Source organism: Mixophyes fleayi, chromosome 1, assembly GCF_038048845.1.
Source record: "Mixophyes fleayi isolate aMixFle1 chromosome 1, aMixFle1.hap1, whole genome shotgun sequence".
In the NCBI taxonomy this organism is placed as follows: Eukaryota; Metazoa; Chordata; class Amphibia; order Anura; family Limnodynastidae; genus Mixophyes; species Mixophyes fleayi.
Window position 1 is genome coordinate 196960309 of NC_134402.1, and position 22634 is coordinate 196982942.

General features: G+C 38.9%; 1 protein-coding gene across 1 annotated transcript in view; it reads left to right on the forward strand.

Annotated features, from left to right (window-relative positions):
• Positions 1-22313, forward strand: part of CHAF1A (chromatin assembly factor 1 subunit A) — a 128326-nt gene extending 106013 nt beyond the window's left edge. The window contains exons 15-17 of the mRNA XM_075201178.1: positions 932-1410; positions 7159-7258; positions 21519-22313. Of these exons, the coding sequence (XP_075057279.1) occupies positions 932-1410; positions 7159-7258; positions 21519-21598 (659 nt within the window). The 3' untranslated portion in view covers positions 21599-22313. The remainder of the gene's footprint in view (positions 1-931; positions 1411-7158; positions 7259-21518) is intronic.
• The last annotated feature ends 321 nt before the right edge of the window (positions 22314-22634 follow it).

Sequence of the window (22634 nt, forward strand, 5' to 3'; positions counted from 1 at the left end):
GGATTTTCAGGGGATCCTGGTGGCAGTGGATTGACCTAGAATATCCAGGTGTATGTATAAACATTTTTTGTATGGCAAAGGAAAGCCTGTTTCCACGTGTCTGAATATTTTACCAGATTGGTAAGTGCCTCTAAGGAGGTGTGGCACAGGGCCTTGGCTGAGCACTCTCTGGTGGCCGCTTGGCTTTCAGTTCACGTTCACAAATTAAACATCTTTGGGACATATTCAATTAGCTTTTTCCGTTCGCGGTAATGCGTGTTACCGTGAAAAGTGCGCAGTATTGACGGTAATACGGTACCACAATAACATGGATTTACCTTCACAACCCTATGGGGTGCGCACGAAAACCCACGTTATTGCGGTACCATGGATTGCCTTTGTGGCCCGTTTCGGCGCTTTACTGTGGACCAAAAACATAATTGAATATGCCCCTTTGTGCTTAAAGATGCCAATTTTCAACGTAAGGCGCTACATACCACTATTTCTGAGTGTACACTCCTTTTAAGGACAGCTTTAGGACATTTCTAGTGTCCATCCACAGGAATGAAGGAGAAAGTGTGTTTTTTGTTTATGAATATGTTTATATAATGTTTATATCAAATCGTGTGTGTGTGTGTGTGTGTGTGTGTGTGTGTGCAGTATACCAACATCTACAATATATCAAAATGGTTGCTTTAGCATGTTGGTGGTAAAATATGTTGTTTGTGTGTTTATAATGTGTCCCTTGGGAATGGCTTTCAGTCTAGATGAGATGTTTTGTTTTCCATTTGTAGTGAATGTGTGAACATATACCAGTGAATTCTACTTTTTCTTTTTCTTTTCTTGTAATGGTGTGAAATACAAACGTTTGTAATGTTTTATTCTTTAAATAGCAGCATAATTACAGTGGCTCATTCAGTGCTGTAAATTTTTTCTTCTTTTCCCAATACAGTCCTTATGCATCTCCTCCCCTTGCTACACGGAAATGTCAATGGAAGCAAAACAATTATTCATGAGTTTCAGGAGTGCTGCCGCCGTGGCATGTTATCTAATGGAGATGCTGGCAACATAACAGTATCTGAATCGATTAGTCCGAACGCTAAACACCAGACCCCCAGCAACTTTAATGTACCCTCCAAAGCTCGTTTGAAACGTATTATCTCCGAGAATTCTGTATATGAGAAGCGTCCAGATCACCGTTTGTGTTGGTATGTGCACTCTGATGTTTTGAAAAGCTTCCAACAGGAAAGTCTTCCTGTGCCTTGCCAATGGACATATATCACACAGGTGAATTCATCTGTTAGAGAAGAAAGTGGGATAGCTGGTGGACAAATGCAGGCAATTCCCACGTCTGGCAAGAGGAAATCTGCTGGCAGTATGCCCATCACAAAGTTCATGAAAAAAGCCACGGAAATGGGGACCATGAATGATGTAAGTAACAATTTCTTCTGTTCAGACATGTACTAATTGTTTGGGTTCCTTATAAACAAGTGGCATTTTGGCAGATGTCATGCTAGCTTTTTTGTATGCTTTATTTTTCCAAACAAAAGAAAACAATGTTTCTTTTCCAAAAGCTAATTTTCTTTTCAGTGGAACTTAAATTGTGTTTCAACCCCTGCAAGACTCAAGTACAATTGTCTCTTTGTTTAACATTAGTTTAACATTAAGATTTCACCTAACCACTGATTGCATTTCAGAAGCTTTTTTTTTTTTCTTACCGTTTGCTCTTAATTCTGCTTAACCAAAGATGAGGGTGATGTACTTTGTTTTGACTGTGGCATCTGTTTTTAAAAATTGCTTTCCCTGTAGCCCAGCTTCTATAGCTTGCAGATATGTTAACGAGGATTGTGTGCTGCAACATGGCTTGGATTTCACAATATGCTGAATTATGTTTGGATTATTCATTATGAAATTGTATCCTGTTCTTTCCTACAGTTTCTTGTGTTGGTTTCTCAGAATTTAAACTATATATCATCGTTTTTACTTTACACTTTAAATCATTTGCTCACTGCCTATTTGTTTATTGGGTCTTTGCTCCTGCTTTGCAAATGCATTTACCCTTTTACAGGAGAACTTCTTCTGCTTGTGTTTAACTTTATATTTCAAACATCTGCAAAATGAATTTATGTTCTATGGGGGAAATTGGGTCGCCATTTGGTATACATGTGGTGTGAGGAACTCTGGCACTTTAAAAGAATTCCTCAATGACAAACTCTTACCTTTAGTGGCTCTGCTATCCAGTTTAGATGTGCTTGCGTGAGCCCACATGGTTTCTAGGGCTGCTTAGCAGCCCCTACCTTGTAAAGTATTTTACTGCTAGTGGTCCATTTAGTGACCTTGGCAGACGGAAGAGATCTGCCTTTAGTAGCTTGCAGCCCACTTCTAACAGTCGGTCTCTGAGAAGGCGACACAGTTCCCGGCACTACCACTGCAAACTCAATTTAAGAGGTGAATAGCCAGATCTATATTCATATATTTTTTTTTTTTCTGTGCTGCCAATGTGTTGAATTTTTCATCAATAAGTTTTTTTTTTTTTGTTTTTTTGGGGGGTTTTTTTAGTCATGTTTGAAATGGTATAGGGTACAGAACATAGGAGTGGAGTCAAACAATAACAGATCTATTTTCTAAGGTTAGGCTCTCCTCTCTATCGGAGGCTTGGGGCATTTTCTTTTATCGTGGCAATCTGTTTCCACTGACAAGAGGAGCAGCAGGGGGTCTTCATTTTAGCTGCCTAGCTCAACATTGAAAGAGCTGAGCTAGAGTGTTGTCTGAGGACAGAGCAGTTGGCTGTCAGAACTAGTTAATTACACACTCCCTGAGAGTGTGTAAATATATTGCCGCATAAAAACTTTTATACTCTCGCTGAATTGATACTTATTTTCACCCTCTCTGCAAGTGTACAATGTGTTGCCTGTGTAACTTAACTGCATTCTTGGGATTGCGCCCAACATGTTAAATCTTGCATCTTATAATTTGTTCTACAGGTATATACTTGTGCACTGTACTTACAATTACATATAACTTGTATCATATTTTTTCTCTCTCACTTGAGTATGTTTGGAAAGGGTAACTCTTCTAGGGACCCCCTCAAGGGGGAGTAGTGGCAAAAATGTTCTTCTGCTTCAAGTGTTACACAAAACTACAGTGTGCACAGTCAGATCCAGGGGCCTTGTGTCCGGTAGAGACTCGACACTCGCCTTGAGTCCGGTCAGAATTGGGAGAACCATTTTGGGCACAGTCCATGGTTCAAGCATGACAGAATTAACATCACAATTTTCTAGTAGACCTGTAGAGACCGTAGTCTTCAGCTGTCACCTCTCAACCTGAGAACTCCTTTCCTCCTACCCAGGCTCCCTTAAATTCAGATTCAGGGTCCTCGGCATCAGCTGTTTGGCCCAGGAAAGGACCAAAAGGTCCATGGGTTGGCACAAGTGTCCTCATCCTTGAAGCAGATGCTCCAGGGTTATGAGTCAACATCCACTTCTAGGTTCTGAGTCGTCTGCTGAGAGCTGCCTTACATTCCATCAAAGATTTGGCCGCCTCTTTCTTAAGAAAGGCGAGTTGTTAGAATTTTCAGATCCACAGTCGTCAATGGCGAAGGAAGATGCCTCCTCTTCCTAGGGAGTAGAGGCTCTGATTAAGACGATTCGGCAAGTTCTGAACATTTCATGACAGCGAGGAATCTGTGGTTCAGCCCACAGTGCTCTTCAAGTGTAAGAAGGTGGTAATGGTCACCTTCCCATCTTCCCCTCTAGAGAATCTGTGATGAAATGAGTGTGATAACCCTGTGAGCATTCGGTGTCTTTTTTCTCACATAATGTGGATTATAGTACTTTTTACTTTACCATGTTTTTGTTCCCCAGCTCACCAAAATACAACTGCATTGTCCAATAACATGTGGCTAAGGGGACATGGTAGTTCAGTGTACATATGTATATTGTGTATTATATATTGATGCCTTGCAGTAATGTTATTCATTGTCCTTAAGCTGAAGCCAGGAGGGTTATGGGTAAAGATCAGGTGGTGTCCACAATACATTCATTCTCCCCCCCTCCTTCCTCTACAGGAAGCCAGGAACAGCTGGGGCCCGGTGACATCACAAAGTAGTGCAAGGGGTTAATTTTAGGAGGGACTCACTGTTACCTTATCCTTGGAAGTAGTGGAAGCCAATTAGCATCAATTGTTCTCCTTAGGACTAGTCCAGACATTCTGTCTGCATCCCAGCAGGGGGCTTCTGTGAAAGGACAGCTTATCTTCACTGCCCTGTCCAAACCCCCTAGTCCTGCACTGGCCAATGGTTAAGAAGAATAGACCCAGGGGTTTGCCCAGGGAGGGGAAAGACTGTGGAAATTAGACCTGAGCTATAAGGAACGACTCCAGGGGGGGGGGGGGAAGGGTGTTCATTCTGGGATTTCATTCATGAAGACTGCAAGATTTAGTTTTGAATTGTCGTTTTCTAACTATATTCTATATATATAGCGGAGAGGGATCCATGGGTCGTGAAGTCTGGACAGCAGGTGACTATATCTCCTTAAGCTATTGGGGTAAGGGACAGATAATGGGGTAAATCTGCCTGGCATTTCTTTACTGTGTGTACATAATATTCTAGTGTTTGTATCACAATAAATATACTGTTGTATTTGTATAACTGCATTTGCCTGAGTGACCATACGAATCCTAGAAGGTACTGGGTAGACTTCCCTGGCATAGGAAGGCACCCATGGGTGGCCAGCCAGCGTGAAGTGGGTAGCACTGGGCCAGATAAAACCGGTATCTTCACAGAATCTTTTATGCAAATCCTGGGGACATCTAGAGCACAGGTTTTCAGGCAGGGGCGGATTGGGAACTTAAAGTGGCCCTGGAAACAATCATTGAAGTGGGCGTGGCCAACTTAAATATAGGTGGGGCCAACACAAAAGTGGGCGGGATTTAGAACTTGGAATTTGGTTGGGGAAACATTTAGGAAAACTTAGATATGATGACTTAATACACAGTGGGTCATTTCTAAAGCAATGCAGGAAAAAAGCTGTAGCCCCCTCACATAGTTTTTCTAGATGCAACCGCCTTACATATAGTTTTCCCAGATATAGCCCCCTCACATATAGTTTTCACAGATATAGTCCGCTCACATATAGTTTTCACAGATATAGTCCGCTCACATATAGTTTTCACAGATATAATCCGCTCACATATAGTTTTCACAGATATAGCCCCCTCACATATAGTTTTCACAGATATAGCCCCCTCACATATAGTTTTCACAGATATAGCCCCCTCACATATAGTTTTCACAGATATAGTCTGCTCACATATAGTTTTCACAGATATAGCCCCCTCACATATAGTTTTCACAGATATAGTCCGCTCACATATAGTTTTCCAAGATATAGCCTCCTCACATATAGTTTTCACAGATATAGCCCCCTCACATATAGTTTTCACAGATATAGCCCCCTCACATATAGTTTTCACAGATATAGTCCGCTCACATAGTTTTCACAGATATAGTCCGCTCACATATAGTTTTCACAGATATAGCCCCCTCACATATAGTTTTCACAGATATAGTCCGCTCACATATAGTTTTCCAAGATATAGCCTCCTCACATATAGTTTTCACAGATATAGCCCCTTCACATATAGTTTTCACAGATATAGCCCCCTCACATATAGTTTTCCAAGATATAGCCTCCTCACATATAGTTTTCCCATATGTAGCCCCCTCTCACTTACCTTAAGTATCAGGGCCGGAGCGCTCTGCAGCATTGCTCCGCACACATGATCAGACAGACAAGAAGTGAATACTTCCTGTCTGATCGGTGCACAGTGCTGAAGGACCCACAGTGCTGCAGCACCAGGCAGCCTCTTACCACTGACCACCAATTTTGGGATTGTTGCACTCCTTCCGACCGCACCGGGTGACCCAAAAAAAAAAAATAGAAGGCGGCCTCGTTAGGCCAGCAGCCTCCCAGGGAGCTTCCCGGTTAAGGTAATGGCCAATCTACCCCTGTTTTCAGGTATCCTGCAGACTTCAATGTACCCTCTGATTAGTGCGAACACACAATGGCAATCCCTTCCCAAGGTTGACACACCTGTAGCGCATCTATCCGGATCCACCACGATTCTGGTTCCAGAAGTTGCTACCCTGAAGTATAGCAAAGACAGAGAAATGGATTTGATATTTAAGTCCATATTGTCAGCCATGGGGACTGTGCTCAAACCGTTGCTGGCCTTGCTTAGCAAGACTGACAGCGAACTACGCAACTGACGGAGGGTTTGAAATTGGGTAGATCCAGAACGGAGTTTCTTCTACACTTGGAACACATGCAAGATGCAGCAGAGTACATAGGCGAAAGCCCCCATTGATGCTGGCTTGCATGGGCCAGGATCTTGGGCGTAGCTGCCTGCCATGCTCTCTGGACCTGGCGGGTGGATGCTGAAACTAAATAGCCCCCACCCCTCGGGAAAGTCTAGAAGCCAGGCCACCTTTAGGGGACCCCAAAGGAACGAGCAAAGAAGAAAACAATCATGGACAATCAGGCGGAAAACTTCCGTGCTTGCTGATAATCAAGCGGCATGACTGGCTACTGTAGTGGGCGCCCGCCTGCTCCTGTACGAGGACGAAGTGGTTGCAGTCAATATCGGACACTTGGCTCAGGGACATTGTTTCCATGGAATACGTACTAGATCTCCCTTGCAGATATTTTTTACCGGCTGGTGTGAGATTGGATTTCCTACAAGATTAACAATAATGAAATAACAGAAGTAAAATTTTGATGCAGGCTGAAAGCTCTCAATGATTCTGTCCCACTATACAGCTTGTCACCAACGCTTTTCGATGTTCAGAAATGGGTCCTTTTTTTTTTTTTTTTTTTTTTTTTTTTTTTTTACGAAAAGTGTTTTTTTAATTATAAAATTGTTGTGCACAGCTTGCATTATCTTTTTTGTCCCACTTTTAGATTTGATCTTGGTTTTATATGACCACTATTTACTGAAGGAGCCTATTGTATTGTTAAATAAAACTGCTTATGAGAGGTGAATTTGGAATTGTACTGATTTACACATGCTGGAAAGCTTGGATTACATTTAAGATGTTAGTTGCCAAATGCACAACAGCACAATATATGCTTTGTTCACCAACATTGATACAGTTTCTATCAATCTGTTTGCTTTATACAGGCAGGAGCAACAGAGACAGATGGTTTCCAGGCAGATACTGAAGAAGAAGCAGATGATGAGGAAGATGATTGTTTAATTGTGGAGGTGGAAAGCAAAAAAGGTGTGTATCTAAAAATACAAAAAAAAGTTACCAAAGGTTATAAAATTAGATGTCTAGAGGTGTAGTACTGTGCAAAAGTTTTAGGCAGAGGTGGAAAAATGCTGCAAAGTAGGAATGTTTTCAACAATAGAAGTGTATCTTGTTAATCAATAAAAAATAAACTATTAAAGTGAACAGAACATAAATCTAAATCAAATCAATACTTGGTGTGACCACCCTTTGCCTTCAAAATAGCATCAATTCTTCTAGGTACACTTGCACACAGTTTTTGAAAGGTACTCGACAGGGAGGTTGTTCCAAACATCTTGGGGGAACTAACCACAGGTCTTCTGTGGAAGTAGGCTTGCTCAAATCATTCTGTCTCTTCATGTAATCCCGGACTTGAGACTTGCTGTTGAGAGCGGGGCTCTGTCCTGGATATATCACTTCCAAGACTCCTTGTTCTTTACGATGACGATGGTTCTTAATGACATTGGCTGTATGTTTGGAGTCCTTTCCCTGCTGCAGAATAAATTTGGAGCCAATCCGACACCTCTCTGATGGCATTGCATGATGGATAAGTACCTACCTGCCGGTATTTGTCAGCATTGAGGACACCATTAATCCTGACCAAATCCCTAACTCCATTTGCTGAAATGCAGCCCCGAACTTGCAAGGAACCTCCACCATGCTTCACTGTGGTCTGCACACACTCATTATTGTACACTCAGATTTCTCCCAATGCAATATCGTTAACAATTTTTCCAACGATTGAAAGTCCCAATCAGCATGCTGATTTATGTGTACACACTAAACACGTTTTTTCTTCAGATCTGTGCTCTTCATCTGCGTAACCTTTCCCTGAAAAGATTGGGTCTCTGCACACTCTATAGATATCTATGGACACTGCCAGTCTTGAGTGGATACACACTACAGCATTGAAACAACATCGTTCCATCTTTGAAAGAGATTTTTAGTTCAGTTTAAGAATCAAATGAATTGTTACAATGTGCTTTGGAACAATATCCTTCATCGTTGTAGCGTACACATTAACGGGTTTATTACACACAATAAACGACCATTCTGCCTAATATCGTATTAATCGGCTGAAAAACCTGTAGTGTGTAACCAGCCCTAGTCCTAACAATAAAAGTTAACTGACAAGCTTTTCTTTTTAGACTCCATGGCACCCACTACATATGGTTAATCCTTAGTCAGCTAAGATACAAGAAATAATGTTGATGCCCCTGGAAGGTATATAGCAGTGTTGGCTAACCTGTGACACTCCAGGTGTTGGGAAACTACAAGCCCCAGCATGCTTTGCCAATATATAGCAGCTTATTGCTGTAAGGGTATGCTGGGACTTGTAGTTTCACAACACCTAGAGTGTCACAGGTTATCCAAAACTGGTATATAGTGGGACTTCTTTTTTTACTTGCTTTTTTTTTTCCCTGTGTCTTCAGCTGACTAAGACAGGGTGTGAGAGCAAGAAGAACGTTTGTTTTATTTCAATTTCGGGCTTACTCTTTATTTTTTATTTTTCCTGGAGAGGATCCACACAGTGTCACGTCCATAAGTATAGCTCACAAGGATGAGAGTTGGCTCCTTGTGGTGTTTCTTTACTACCAGAGGTAGATACATTATGACCTTAATTGTTCAAAAATTAGAGTGATGTGTCAGTGGAAAGTGCATTTAACGTGGTCTTAAATCAGCGCTATGGAATTTGCTTGCTCCATTTAAATAAATCATAATTACCAGTTTTATAAAAGAAAACAAACACTACCTGGATGAATTTACCAAAACCCCTTCAAAAAAGGGGAGTACAGTTTGTGTTTGTGGAAAAAATACAAGCTAATGAAGAATACTCAATGACTGGATCAACACAGCCTCCAATAATCCTGGTCAGTAGCAGGATTTCAAGGTATGTGGGGGCTTGTACATTTACTACACAGGAAAGATGGATAAAAAAAAAAAGGTATGAAATAGTAACTTGGGTAATGGCAAAAAAAAATGTAAATGGAGACCCCCAATCTCAGGTTCAAATTAAAGCATTGCTCAACTACATACAACAGCTTTTGGAGAAACAAGTATTTTGAGTCTGTCCCTCTGAAATATGTCCCTCTGAAATAAAAATAAAATAAGTTACTGTTTACTTCAATCTCATTTTCTGGTAGAGAAATGAGAATTCCCACCTATACTTGATCTCGGGTTCCAAACTGATTTCGTAACCCGAGATCAAGACATTTTTGCATGGATTCTTTTAAGAGCCATTCTCATAGTGATAGGAGATTTCCTGACACCAATAGATTAAACGGTTGCCTACCTTCACATTCCAGTTGCACCTCTACATATAATCACTTCTGCAGATTCTTCAGTCTGGGACTCAAATTCCAGTTTTGTGCCTACCATTTGGCCTCAACATCTCCCAGGGCCTCTACATGGGTACTGGTGGTTTTGATGACCACGATCATAATGTAGGGAATTGCACTTTTGCCTTATCCAGATATTTTGATAAAAAAAAAAAAAAAAAAGTTCCCAAAGCAAGAGACTCAAGGTAATCCTTTTTTGGATACTAAATCCCAACAAAACTCACTGACGCAGATTGCAAGAAAGAGTCTAGAGTGACGGAAGAATCTCGAGAATTAAAGGACAATGGCATACTCTTCTCAAAACTAGAGCAGGCAGCTTTGACTGCCGATTCAAACTCCAAAAAATGTGGAAAGTTATCTGACAAAAAACACCTTGTATTTTGCTGCACAAATTGGTAAAAGGTGCATGCAAACATCCATGAAGCAAGAGCAGTATGGTGCACAATACAACACTTTATACTGCAACTATAATACAAATATCTGGAAATATCTAGTAACCTTCATAAACAAACGAAGGCACAAACTAACAAGCACTTGAGACATTTCTAAATGTTTTGTGGGCAGAAAATAATCTAAAGTCCATATCAGCACTTTATGTAGCCAGAAAGGATAACAAGGTGGCATTTATCTCAGTTGATAGTCTATTTAACCAGGAGAATTGGCACTCCACAAAGGAAGTATTTCAACAAATTCTGGGATCCCTCAGACAGATCTGATGGTGACAAGCCAAAACCCAAGATTTTGTTAGGGCATCTATTTGTGACAGGAGTAGAATTTTCTCAATTTTGTAAGTTTTAACTGGAGTATGTGTTCTCTCCTGTTCCTCTAATTACACTTGTACTAAAGAAAATAGAGAGAGAAGCAGTGGGGGTAAGAACAGTATTAGCATTTTGTCTTTGCAGACCATAGTTCACAGTATCGTGCATGGGAGATGCTCCTAGAGAAGGCCTGGCCAAACTGTGGTTCTCCATGTGTTTTGAAACTATAAATCCCAGCATACCCTGCCAGCTATTGGCTGATATCTGCTGGTAGAGAATACCAGGGATTGTAGTTTCATAACACCTGGAGAGCAACAGGTTAGCCAGCCCTGTCTTTGAGCAATTTTGGCCTCTACGTCTTTGAACTGTTTGCACCAAGGGCCACTCTTTCATCCAAATCAAGAGAAACTTTCTTTGATAGTTTGCAGATTCAGCAGTCAATACTGAAAAGTAACTGTATTTCTAACAAAATAATTGAAGTATTACTACAAGCAAAAAAGAATTAAAAGCGTATTATGGAGTTTGGAAAAAGTTAATATATTGGTACAATGCACCAGATGCCAGCATGCCTCAGAAATTGACTTTCTTCAAAGATAGTTTTCAGTAATGAATTGTCATTTGTTTATTGAATGCACAAGTGTAGCTATAAAGTTGTGTTTTTTTTGTGGTATCTTGGGGTCTGTCTTGTCTTGGAGGTTCTAACATAACCATTTGAACTGCTAAACAAAGTATCACTCAAATAGTTCACACAAATCCATGCTTTTTTTTATTGCGATCACATCTACCAGACGAGAGGATATCAGGCTATGTGGATCAAATAACCATTTTAAAACCTAATCGTGTAAAGTAGTGCTGCGAGCAAGCTGCATTCTTGTCTTGAATTCAGAAGACACACTGTTTGGAAGAAATAGTCTCAAAGCAGTTCTCTTAAATGGTTTAATTGATCAGTTTTTTTGTTTGATTTTTTACCCCCACATATTTTGCGTTGGTACAGCCCATATATAGGGGCTGTCATGGAGTCTGAGAAGAAAATAAGCTAATTTATTTACTGTGAAGAACTCCATAGCAGCCGTAAAATTTCTCTTCCATGTTCGACCTCCCTTGGGTGTCAACTTTGTTTTGTGAAGTTGTTTTTGTTGATACCTTTTATACAGCAGGTAGCATTGCCAGGAGTGGTCAATGTGTAATGGGTCATTCCATGTCAGTTCAACCAGGGTTGTTCACCACCCATCAAATATTTAGTTAAGAGAGGATGTTAAAACAACTATTTCTGCCAAATATCTCGACTGTCTGACAATTAGTTGATTAAATATTGATTTTTCAATTTATTAAATTTACTAAGCGCAGCTTCTTTATCCAGTTTATTTTAAGTATTACAGGTGTTTATTAAGGAATCAACACAAAATTTGGACCCCTAAGGTAACTCCCCCCGCCCCCCGAATCCAAGAATCCAAACCAAATTCCTTTATCTGCCTCATGTTTTGCTTTGCAGCAAAAAAAAAACAAAAACCACACACTTTTTTCGAATATAATTAAAAACACTAGATTCATTTGACATTAGGGATCCCAGTTTTTGGGGCTGTTTGAAAAAGGTATAAATTACTACCACAAAATAAATCAGCCGGGTACTCTGTTTCATAGTGGAGAAAAAAAAATGACTTTGATGCTCGATTACTGATGTACAGCATACATAGTTTAAAAACCATACCAAAAAAGTGAACTAAACTGAGGCAATAGGATAAAACTCCCATATAGGAAATGAAACAAACATACTGATGGGAAGGGAATTCCCTTTAGAGAGACCAAAACTGATCCTTTCCAGAGAGAGAGGAGTCAATCATGGCAGCTGCTCATTTGGTAGTCTCTTAAATACGGACTGCCATATTACTTTTTACTCAAAAACCATTGGATTACATAGCTGGGACCACTTTACAGATGAAGAAAAAGACCTTTTGATTCTGAGAACTGAAGTTTCAAATGCAGTAACCAATGATCCTGAAACCTCGGTCTGCTACCATCATGAAAAGCTTCTGCTGCTGATATGAAGAATTTCAGAAAACATGCTGTAATCCTTTTTTTGCTCACAAAAAAGGAGCCAGAAAAAGCTTGTTATTTCACTGAAGTGGACCAAAGAATATGGTGACTGTCAGCTTGTTGTATATTTTAGGCAAGATGATTGTGACACTTCAAACTGTGTGATCCTGTCCGTTATTAGCGATACCCGTGACCATGTAGCCATAACTGTGCATGCCTTCATTACGGTAGTTATGAAACACTTAGCGATACTATTGTCAAAATTGGCATATGTTTACTACTTTAGTGATGGTGCTTGTGCAAAAACTTTTTTAATTTATGCTTCAATAAGGATGACTTCAACATTCAAGCAGAATGAAATTTTTTGCCACATCATCGTAAGAGTCCATGTCATGGCATTGGAGGGACAGTTAAATGTCTAGTCACATGCACCAGTCTGCAAGCAGTGGATACCCATCACATCTTGACCTGGGCAAATGAAAATGTACATGGCATAAAGTTTTTTTACGCGTCGCAAAACAAAATACAAGACTGCAAAACCAAGCTGCATAGCCGTCTAGAAACAGCAAACACTGTGGCAGGAACACATTCTCATCACATATATTTATTGTCATCAGACGACAGAAGGAACCAAAGTTAGTGTCACTATGACCAGTCACAAAAAATGTGGACAAAAGTTATCTGCAACCTGGAACATACATAGCAGCAGTGTATGATAACATCTGGTACATTGGGTATATCATTCAATGTAATGAGGAGGAACAAGATGTGCTGATACACTTCAAGAAACCAATCAACAAATGTGCTGTCCTGGCCTTCAAGAGATAAGAGTTTTGTTCCTTTTATTCACGTTCTCTGTGTAACGGAAGTGCCTATTATACTAAGAAGTACTGGAAGGCAGTATACACTTTCTGCTGACACTTTAAGGAAAATTACAGACTGTTTCAAGTTCCAAACAAGGGGAAAATAATGAGATTGTTAACTTCAGTTAAGGACTTAAGTCATGTTAAAGGTTTTAAATTTCATGGTTTCTTGTGTTAATGTTGTATGCGGTACAACAGTAATCGAACATCAACTTCATTATTTTTTTTCCCACTATGAAACAGAGTACCCTGCTGATTTTTTATTTTTTTTATTTTGTGGTAGTAATATATACCTTTTTTAAACACCCCCCAAAAATGGGATCCCTAATGTCAAATGTAAAGTAGTCCCAGCTATGTAATCCAATGGTACTTAAGAGACTACCAAATGAGCAGCTGCCATGATTAACTGTCTTCCTCTCTCTTTCTCTGGAAAGGTTCAGTTTTGGTCTCTATAAAGGGAATCGCCTTCCCATCAGTTTCTGTGTTTCATTTCCCGTGTGGGAGTTTTATCCCATTGCCTCAGTTTAGTTCACTTTTTTGGTATGATTTTTAACAATGTGTAAATTATGTATGCTGTGCAGCAGTAATTGAACATCAATTTCATTATTTATTTATTTTTCTCCACTATGAAGCAGAGTACCTGGCTGATTTTTTTTATTTTTTTTTTATTTATTTTTTTTAAAAAAACACCCCAAAAAATGGAATCCCTAATGTCAATTGAATCTAGCGTATTTATTTATATTCGAAAAATGTGCGTTTTTGCCGTGACGCAAAACATGAGGCAGATAAAGTAATTTGGTTTGGATTCGGGAGGAAGAGTTAGGGGTCCAAATTTTGTGTCGATTCCTTAATAAACACCCGTAATACTTCAAATAAACTGGATAAAGAAGCCGCAGTTAGTAAATTATTTAATAAATTGAAAAATCAATATTTAATCAACTAATTGTCAATCGAGATATTTGGCAGAAATCGTTGTTTTGACATCCCCTCTTAACTAAAAAAAATTCGTAGAAATCTGAGATGGTTGGTGAACATTTCATGTTTATTTTTGGGTGATCTGATGTGGAATAACCCTAAGATGAAATGGTTCCACAATCCCATTTATCTTATGTATGCTCACGGGGGAATTCAATTACCCCCCTTCCCCCACGACCCAGGGAAAATGGCGGCGTTGAATCTACCGTAATGCTATTTAAGCCCACTATTACAGTAATACTTTGTACAGTAACGCGCCCAAATAAATTTCCCCACCCCTCCCTTAGTGTGTTCTTGTGGCTGGATCACTTACAAATAACTTATTGTATAAATATATTTAATTTGGCGCAGTGCGCCAATTTCTATCATTGCAAATGTTTTTATTTTTGATACTGTTAGAAATGTACTGATTTATAATGCTATAGGTATTTGTTTGAGGACATCTGTTTAACTTTGAGAGGAAATCCTCTTAAGTTAATTAGGCCTTTTGATATGTAAATGTCCAACACTACTTTTTAGCCTGAAAGCACAGCAAGGGGCAGTTACTTTTCCTTCCTGTGTGGCCTTTTCATCTTGTGTGTTAGAATCTCCCTGAACAATGTAAACAACACGTGGTGTGGGAATCACAGCTTAGTGTAAATTGCATTTAAAATCCAAGTTTAAAGAACATTTCACATTCTGATATTTGAATGAAATAGCTCAGACTTATTTTGGGGCTGGTTTAACCCCCTACCAGGCTGTGTCCAAAACAAGCACTGTTTGACCATGTATCAATATTCCATCTGTACTTATTGGATATCACTAGTACCTCAAACTAGTGTCTAACTGTCCTTTTTAGGACTTCTTGAGCTAATAAACATCACTGCTTAAGGAACCTGCTTTGACACCTACTTATCTACTGTGATTCCTGGGACCTACAGATTACAGCCAATCTAATCCGTTCTGAGGTTGGAACCCAGCTTCTAGTGCCAACTCTCTGCCCCTACCCTGCAACTCTGGCCAGTGCGAAAGGCCAGGGAGTACCATCCACTGCAACCCTGATCTGAAAGCAAGAGGTCAGGTGTACAAGCAAGGGGCGGTACACAAGCGGCAAGAAATACCCAGAAGGAAATGGTCCTAGATGCAGGTGAAGGAGCCTATTGGTGGCAGCAGCAAATGCCCCTCCTACAGCGGTGAGAGGGTGCATTTGGTAGAGAAAGCGGATGGTGGCAAGGCAGCCCAGCCGGTCCCCAGCAACACAACAGACAGGGTGGCATAAGAGGTTGTTCCTGTGTCAGTTCTGTTATAAATTGTGCATATTTTTTGTAAGGTGTATGGGGTTTTTTTTTGTGGGGGGGGGATGGGTTTCTTAAGCTAATATTTTGCGTGTCTTTACCACATGGGTCCCATTGGGCCAATTTCGTTTTTTCATGGCATATCGCCTATAGATAATGGAAAAATTATACATAAGAGACCCCAAGTTTTGCTAAAAGATTTTCAGAGGTTTACAATGGGTCCAGTCCTTCAGACACATTTATTTGTATTGGCCCATACTTTACTGACCTTCTGCATTAATTTACAGGGTTCCCTCGTTTCTAGATTCATCAAAAGATCCTGCTTTGGTAAATATTTCTTAACCAAGTGCAATTGTGATTAAGATTTTCACAATGTCCCTGAAACCCAATTTTGAGCTGTGCCAGTTGTACAGCAAGGTAATAGTTTATAAAGTCGAAGAGCACCAACACCCTGCTATTTTGAAAGTTGATGTATTGATGGTCTTATTTTTGATTCTTTGTCTGCCCAGGTGCGGATGTGTAGGCATCATTTATTTATATAGCGCCACTAATTCCGCAGCGCTGTACAGAGAACCCATTCACATCAGTCCCTGCCCCATTGGAGCTTACAGTCTAAATTCCCTAATATAGACACACACACACACACACACACTAGGGTCAATTTTTGATAGCAGCCAATTAACCTACCAGTATGTTTTTGGAGTGTGGTAGGAAACCGGAGCACCCGGAAGAAACCCACACAAACAAAGGGAGAACATACAAACTCCACACAGATAAGGCCATGGTCGGGAATTGAACTCATAACCCCATCGCTCTATTTTTCCATATATTTTGCCTAATAAATAGATAGGGGAATGCTGTAACATACATACAATAAATTAGTCACACCACCATTTTAATTGGGCTTAACTTGTCTGACACATTACAATTGATTCTATATGTGCCTTTGATTTTAGTGAATTTAAAACTGGGCTTGGGTCTTGACATAATCACTAACTCTCTGAGATATCCGGGTGTCAGGATATTTAAATGTATCCATCCATATGAGGGGCTAATTATTGTGTCAGCAGGCACAATATCCTTGTAAAAGGATACTCATCAAGAAATTGCTTGTCTTCAGGTGATGAGGGCATTTTCTAGATTGCTGCTTGGAGCTCAGTGTGGGAATGAGCTTCTCTCCTTGTGTTCTTACACGATCTTTGGCAAATAGTCATATTCTCCTCTGGACATATGCTTTATTTCAGACTGATATCTAAATGGGACTTATACCCTCAATGGGAGGTTTATTCTAAACAGGGTATTGGATACCTGGAAATTCTCATAGTTAAAATGCTATATGTCTACCAGACCAATACCTAACCCATTTAGCATCCTTAATGTGGTCTGGTGTGCTTTTGCTTCAATTTATTCATACCCATGTTCATAATACGAGGTATGACTACTAAATAACAAAACTTATTAAATAACTCACCTTTATTGGTATTACAAATTTAATGTTTGTCCCCTTCAATATACTCCCCATTTGCACGAATACATCGCTGTAGTCTTGTTTTCCACTGGTAGAAGGCATGGAGCAAATCAATTTCTCACTTGTTTCAACATATCTGCCCTTTTCTTCTTTACAGCATCAATTGACTCAAAGGGGCGTATTCAATTGTTAGCGTTAACGCTAACAAACGAGCGCTCGAAAAATCTTACCATTAATACGGTAATTACTCGCGGAATTTCAGCTCGCCACTCCCTGAACGGTGAGTAAACTACCGTATTAACGCTTTTCGCGCGCAATATTACCGTATAAACGGTAATATTTTTCGAGCGCTCGTTTTTCAGCGTTAACACTCACAATTGAATACCCCCCTAAATGTGTCCCTTTAAGCACTGATTTAACATTTGGGAAAAGATAAAAATCGCAAGGTGCTAAATCGGGCGAATCTGGATGATGTTCAAGTGTAGTAATGTTTGTCGGTCAAAAACTGCACAGAAAGTGCTGTGTGAGAAGGCGCATTGTCATGATGAAGAAAGAAACCATTTTTCCACAGTTGCGCCCATTTCTTTCGGACTTCCAGCTTTTTCAAAACTTGCTTATAATAATGCTGATTAACTGTTGTGCCTTCTGGAACCCATTCTTCCAAAATTACACCCTTGATATGGAAAAAAACAATGAGCATTGCTTTGAATTTTGACTTGCTTTGACAAGATTTTTTCATTCTTAGTGATGACTGTGTTTTCCAGTGCATTGACTGTCTTTTGGTTTCAGGATCGTACTGGAAGATCCAGGTCTCATCACAAGTGATTACATTATGAAACAGGTTTGGATCTGTGTCAAGTTGCTGCAGAATGTCAACACAACATTCCTTGCAATGTTCTTTTTGCTCTGGTGTAAGAACCCTTGGGACCATCTTTGCACAAACTTTAGTCATGTTAAGATCCTCACGCAAAATTTTCCATACGGTGTCTTTATCAATGTTCACTGATTGAGATATCAATTGAAAACTGAGTCGGCGGTCTTTTCGAACAATCTGACTAATTTTTTTCCCCCTACATTTTCTTTGGTTCTTGAAGTACGAGGTCGTCCGGGGCGTTCATATTTGACATTCTCACGTCCCTTGCTAAATCTTTTGTGCCACTCAAACATGCACGAGACTGACAGTCATTGACATAGGCCGTAGTAAGCATTTGAAAACATTCTGCATTTGAAAACATTCTGTTGGTGTTTTGTGCAATTTTACTAAAAATTTCAAATTGACACGTTGTTCAACTTTTAAACTTACCATTTTTTCGGCACTCTACAGAAATCACAACCAAACTAAAAGGCTACTTACAATCAACTGAACGTCCGAGTGTTGCAGGTTCAAGGTTACTACGTATGCAGTTATAACCGGTTCTGACTGCTTTGTTTACTAGTTGGAATCAGTCTCGTTATGTAATAGACATACCTCGTATAATATAATTCTAGTGTCTTTGAATATCACTTAGATTTATTTTCATCCAGGTAAGGATCTTAAGAAATAACTAAGGAATAAGACTTGTGTGTTTGGTGTGCCTTATAACATGTGTGCCTGATCTCTTGTTGAGGCCTACACATTCCCTTTTGAACCATATAGAGGTGTGTGTGGAATGTCGGCCATGCCAACAATTATACATTGAAAATGTATATTTTCTATTACATAGAATGCTACCCTACTTAAACCATGTAGTTATTACTGTGTGTACATAGACATGAGTGAAGATAAAACAGATTAATTTCAAGGTCCTGAGATTTGTCTTGTTTACTAAGGTGGTATTCCAATGTAGAGGAAAAGTGTACTATAGGTGGAATTTACATATTGGCTCTGGTTATTAAAAAAAAAAAACAAACCTAATTTTTGGGAAGAAAAGAATTTGAGGCTTGGCAGTATGAGTCATAGATGCAGCACAATGTTTACTTAGGTCCTGTGAAGGTAGTCATCAAGAAACTTAAATTGTCCAGGTGCCCTTTCTACTGATGACCCTTCATAGACTTTCTACTTATTGGTTCTCCAGTTTTCTCTGATCTATATATGAAGTGCATTCTACAAATGCTCCTGTCCTGGTTTGAGGTTGAGACATTCTTGGTGCTTCAAGAGATGATGTGGGGAAATTTTCTATATTAAGCATGTTAATAGTGTTCAGGAAAATTGCTATAGCCTTAACTTGGAAACATATATATGCTATCAAACGGATTCGCCCAACATTAAAGACTCGGTTATTTCCTTACAAGATGTTTCAGGGGTCTTCTTTTATAAGCATGTGATGTTATATTCTGGAAAACCTGCAGAACATATGATCTTTAAAGTCCGATAAACCAGACCCACTTCAATAAAATATTTTGTCAGATATAATAATATCCTTGAACCAGTGGGTCTCTAGATGCCTCGTTAACCAGATATCTGAGTATGCTGTACCTAGTCACAGCTACTTGGACCATACCCCACATCACTAAAACCTGTGCTCAGGCCTAGGCTTATTTTTGTAACACATGTTCACTCGGGTGTGGTGGACTACCTTTCTGCAACTTTAGGTAGTCTTCCCTATACCTAGTCAACTACCTTTATTTACCTCCATTGTGTTAAGAATATGGTTTCTGTAAGGGCCACCAAACGTTGCCTTTGTAATAGCAAAGTAATACCCTTGTAATAGCAGGGTTTACATTGAAGGAATGATTGCTAAACCTATATGCCTTCCTACAGTGTGCGGACCTTTATGATCAACTCCTTGCCACACAACATGATTGACACTCGATCATTGAACACACAAGTTTCATATAGATGCGCTTGGAGAGGGGGTATTTGTAAATCACTCATTTAGTTGTTTATTGTACTAATGTCTTATGAAAGCCATTACAAATTTCTCACTTAATACCCTGTGGATGTGGGCTTTTTGATAATCATCTAAAAGGCATGGTAATTTTTATTTTTCTGGGGGGTTTTGGGTTTTTTTTTGTTTATTTTTAGATGTTTGTTACCAAAAAGGGTCCTTTGTGCATGTATTGCTTTAAGTATGATGCATTTCTAATGTGGGGTTTTTGTTTTATGTGGGGGTTTTTTTCTTTCTTTTTTTATATAAAAAGTAGTCGGAAAAAATATGCTCTTATGCACAGGTCCCAAGTGCCAAGCTCTAATGCCAAATTCCTGCCCCCCCCCCCCCCCCCCCTACCATTGGTGGACCTGTTGAGGTAGAATTTTTACTATTGTGCCTGTGGGCACCTCTGTTCCTCGAAAACTGAATCCTAGTTTAATAAAGCATCTCGGCCCTTCAAAACTGTTTTCTCAACAGCCAATAAACAAACTTTTGTTCCATGTTAACTATTGATAAAAGCTGGACAAGTAATTCTTTACAATTCTTTACATGCTTGACAGAGACCTGTACTACATAATCTTAAAACTATTGTTTGCCAATAAAAGCCAGCTAATTCTGAAATCATTTCATTGTTCATATCCATGTCACATACCTATTGGTTTAAATTAGTTATCAACTCACCCCTATGCAAGATCATTTTATGCATAGAATAGTGCTCATTTGGCAGCCATGACTCGATTATTCCACTAAAGTGATTACAAGCATTGACGTATACATCTTTTCAATACATTGTAAGTTATCAGGTTTTTCCACATGCCAAAAAGTTGGAATACACTCGATCCCTTTATAATGAACCTAACATCAAACAGATGTGATTGTAAATTGTGGTTAACTCAATGTTCTAGAAGTACCCAAATCCTACTCTTGTTTGTGTAACAAAACTAAATAAAATGTATCCATTTAATTATCATGCCCTTTAAATTCTAATGATACCTGATTTGCTTCTGTTGAACAAAAAATAGAATGTAAGCTAGTTAAAGTAAGACACGTGGCTTGGATTAGTAAAACTGTAATGTGCTGAATCCTTAAGTAGACAATCAGATTTTCACTCCTAGTTTTTTAGAAAATAAAACAAGCTTCTATTTGGTAGCTGTAGTTTTGATGGTTCAATTGTGCACAGAACACACTGACACCCTAAATAGAATTTTAAAATTAAACACATTTCAAAAGGTTACGTAGCTTTGGGGTCCCAAATATCAAGTCATCCAGGGGGCTTCCCTGACGTATTGTGTGTTCACCTCTGCTTGCCTTTTTTCCCGGCTGGCAAAGTGTTGTACAGTATTCTGCTAGCATGAGCGATGCAGCAGTGGATGTCAGGGATGATCCCACTGGCTGTTCTGAACCTGCAAACCACATATATTTAACCTTTTGGGATGAAGTTTAACTTGGAACCTTCAACCCAAAACAGAGTTAATTCCAATCAGTTTGGTGAGAGTAATAACTTAATACACAATCTCTAATGTAATCTAAATATATATTCAATTGAACTGTCTAAAACTTGTTTGTAAATCTTACAAATTTTATATTTTTGGTTTTTAGTAGTTTTAGCCAGTATGCAAATACTTTCCAATATCTTAAATTCAGCAAGCATGTAGATTTATTTTGTAATTAATTTGTGTATCTCTTCCTAGATGAAGATGCTCAAAGCTCATCATGCAAGATGGAGATAACCTTCAGTGAAGAAACTGGTGCAGCTCCTCTTCAAGCTTGAAAATGCAATACAAAAAAGTCTGTTATATACAGAGTTATAGATTTTCTGATCTACAAATATATATAATATTTTAAAACCATTTTGATTAATTTGTACATCACAGTACAGTTGGAAAACTTCAGGCTTTTTTTTTTTTTTTTTTTTTAAACAAAAAGAAATTCATATGTCTCCAATAAAGCAGAATTCATACTGAAATTTGCGATAATACTGATTTTATGAATGTACTGATGGCTGTATAGAAAGTAATGCATGCCCTCAGACTTCACAAGATTGTGTTTAGAATCATGCAGTACATATATTAATATGCTCAAACAATCAAGGTTGAATTGTGTGCTTGGTTGCAGTTGCCAGTTCACTTTCATTATTGCATCTTATGTAAAGATCATTGTGAATATGCATTGATTATGCTAATGTGGTGAAGATGGTTACATTTACCACTGCTTCTATACTCATTGCTATTGGCTGTACCTCGGTAGATGTTAAATTTATACTATGGCTATACCAACTGCCTGGATCACTGCACACACCATATTAGGCATTCTAGCAAAAGTGACATACATTTTAATGCATTAAAGATAAAATGTCTGTTTAAAGGGTGATCCTACAAATGTGGTGTGTGCGTGTATATACTGTATGTGTGTGTATTTACATATGTATTAGTGTGGTATATCCTTTTTTGTTTTAACCTCTAATAAAGTTCTACTATTAAAAAGTGTTTAAGCCCCTCCCTCCCCCTTATTGTAATTTGACCAGTTTTATAAAACCGTGAATAATTCCTGTACTCTCCATGTATTTAGTTAGGGAACTTTGAGCAAAGAAACTTAATATACCAATTAGTAATTTCCCACATCAGAGTAAACTTCTTACCTTTAAACTCACTTGTTTTTAAAAAGAACCGACTACAAACCCAAGATTATGCAACAGCAGTAGTGCGTAACATTTTTTTTTTTTATATATTTCTTTATTGAATGTCAAACATGTACACATCAGTAAATAAATTAGAACAAAGATATGTTTATACTTAATAATCATGAAC